This window comes from Octopus bimaculoides, chromosome 20 (genome assembly GCF_001194135.2).
Source record: "Octopus bimaculoides isolate UCB-OBI-ISO-001 chromosome 20, ASM119413v2, whole genome shotgun sequence".
In the NCBI taxonomy this organism is placed as follows: domain Eukaryota; kingdom Metazoa; phylum Mollusca; class Cephalopoda; order Octopoda; family Octopodidae; genus Octopus; species Octopus bimaculoides.
This window is the reverse complement of record NC_069000.1, coordinates 41,926,097-41,928,482: the sequence shown is the minus strand read 5'-3', so window position 1 is coordinate 41,928,482 and position 2,386 is coordinate 41,926,097. Positions and strand designations below refer to the sequence as shown.

The following is a 2,386-nucleotide window of genomic DNA, read 5'->3' as shown; positions in this document are numbered from 1 at the left end:
TATATATATATAGTTCAAAAACACAATAACAAAAAAACAAAAAAACAACAAAGTGAGGACGTGATATGGATAGTATTATTGGACGCTCAGGAAAGGAAATATATATATATATATATATGTGTATGTGTAAAGAGAGTGTGTGTAATTGAAAGAGAGAGAAAGAGTGAACGAGACAGAGAAAGAAAGAAAGAAAAGAAAGAGAGAGAGAGAGAGAGAGAGGGAGGGAGAAAGAGTTGAGAAAAAAATTAACTAAGGTAAGCTCTGAAAGTAATTAAAATACGAGGTAACTGTAAAATGTCTTAATAGGTTTTTCGAGTAAGGAGGCAACTGCGTTCGTTTTGTAGCACAATTTTCTAGTTTAGCAGAAGTAGTCAGATATATGACTAACACACTCCCTTATTTAATAAAATACAATCTTTTTTGCCGGCGTGATGTTAACAAAATTAAGGCCTTTGGTGGCGGGTAAAAATAGGAGAGCATGATGATGATGATGATGTTTAACCCTAGGTCAATCATGCTGGGGCAGACAGACCTATGACCAAAGATGATTCAATGTAACCATCCCGGTCTTTTTTCTTCCTTCCTTCTTTTTTTGGGGGTGTGTGGGGTTAAATTCTCTTCATCTTGACGGTGTATACCGAGGACTACATACATCTCATGTATCCATCCTTTAAAAGGAATAATGTAAGGTGTGATTTGAGGGAGAATTTAGCTGCTACCGACTACATGGTAGCTCCTAGCACATGTAGGATATTTAATGTATATAATATATGAGAATATATTGAGTGTGTGTGTGTATGTGTGTGGATAGATAGATAGATAGATAGATAGAGAGATAGATGGATTGATAGATAGATAGATAGATAGATAGATAGGTAGGTAGATAGATAGATAGGTAGGTAGATAGATAGATAGGTAGGTAGATAGGTAGATAGATAGATAGATAGATAGATAGATAAGAGCAGGCTTTCGACATTCGATAGAAAGAGACAGACCACAGTACAACTTAAACATAATTCTAACTGTTAAGCACCAAATCGGTACCGATCGAAAAAAAAAAACATACCAACTGTGACAATATCGTCTTTTATTCAGACATTATAAATATGTAGAATTATAAATATATACGTTCAACATATAAATATGTAGAACTATAAGTTATCCTGTGCAGCATTCATTATAAGAAGGCTAACAATAAAAAAAACATCTCAGTCATGACCATATCGTGTTTCATTCCGACAACATATATACATACATATAGTATATATGTGTAGGACTACACATATACAATGTAACATACGTGATCATTATTATCATTATTATTATTATTATAATTATTATTATTATAGAATGGTCGGGTTTGATTTAAGGATTATTTGGCTGCTATTACTACCAAGTCGAGACACCGGCCACAGAAAAAAAAAAAAGCTCCCTCGTTTGGTTCATAGAAACACAAGCCCCGTCATTCGCTTCGAGAATGTAATTAAATGTTAAATGAATTTTTTTTTTCTTGTCACGTTATATATATATAATTTAAATAAACCAGTTTTAACTACTACATGCTGTGTTAATTAATATATTAGTAATTGTTGTTTAATGAATAAAGCTAGCTTTACTCACCAAGAAAACATAATTTGTAGAGATCCATAAATCCAATAGTTCAATTTACGTCCGTAAGTGTATGCGAGATGCGATCATAGTAAAAACGATGTGAATGGAGGCTGGTATTATATGTTTTATTTTATTATTTATTTTTTTAAAAATAATTTTCCTCTCTCTCTTTTTTTTTCTTTTAAAAGTAGACAATGAGGGTTCCAGAGAGAAAGATACGATGACAGTAATACGGTTTGTGATGATGATGATGGTGGTAGTGGTGGCGGTAATGATAGAGTTGACGGGAGTGTAGAGAAGATAGGATGAGATGAGGATGTTCGTGTGTCTGTGAAAAAATGAGAGAGAAAGAGGAAGGAAGAGATAGAGGGAGAGAGGAGGAAGCGATATAGGATGGAGAGAGAACGACAGAGGGAGGAGTGAGAGAGAGAGTGGAAAGAGCGAGTGAGAGTGAGGCTATAGGGTAGAGAGAGAAAGGCAGAGAGTGAAAGAGAGAGTGAGGGACTATAGGATGAAGACAGGGAAGGAGAATATAGGATAGAATGAAGGACACAAAGAGAGGGTGAGAAAAAGTGAGAGGAGACAGACAGGAAAAGAGAGAAAGGCAAAAAAAGAAAGGGAGAAAGAGAGAGAGAAAGTAAGAGGTGAAAGAGTGGGAAATAGAGAGAGTAAGTTAAAGTAAGCGAGGAGGGTGTTGCGTTGTAGAGGCTGGCCAATTGATGAAAAGAGCAGCAGTGGCAGTGTCTGGAGACAAGGGAGGAGTAGATAGGTAAAG

The 2,386-nt window shown here is 35.4% G+C and overlaps 1 protein-coding gene across 1 annotated transcript in view; it reads right to left on the bottom strand.

Annotated features, from left to right (window-relative positions):
* LOC106875579 (uncharacterized) overlaps positions 1–1,968 on the bottom strand; it is a 39,866-nt gene extending 37,898 nt beyond the window's left edge. Inside the window, exon 1 of the mRNA XM_014923788.2 lies at positions 1,621–1,968. Within this exon, the coding sequence (XP_014779274.1) occupies positions 1,621–1,648 (28 nt within the window). The 5' untranslated portion in view covers positions 1,649–1,968. The remainder of the gene's footprint in view (positions 1–1,620) is intronic.
* Positions 1,969–2,386: the final 418 nt, after the last annotated feature.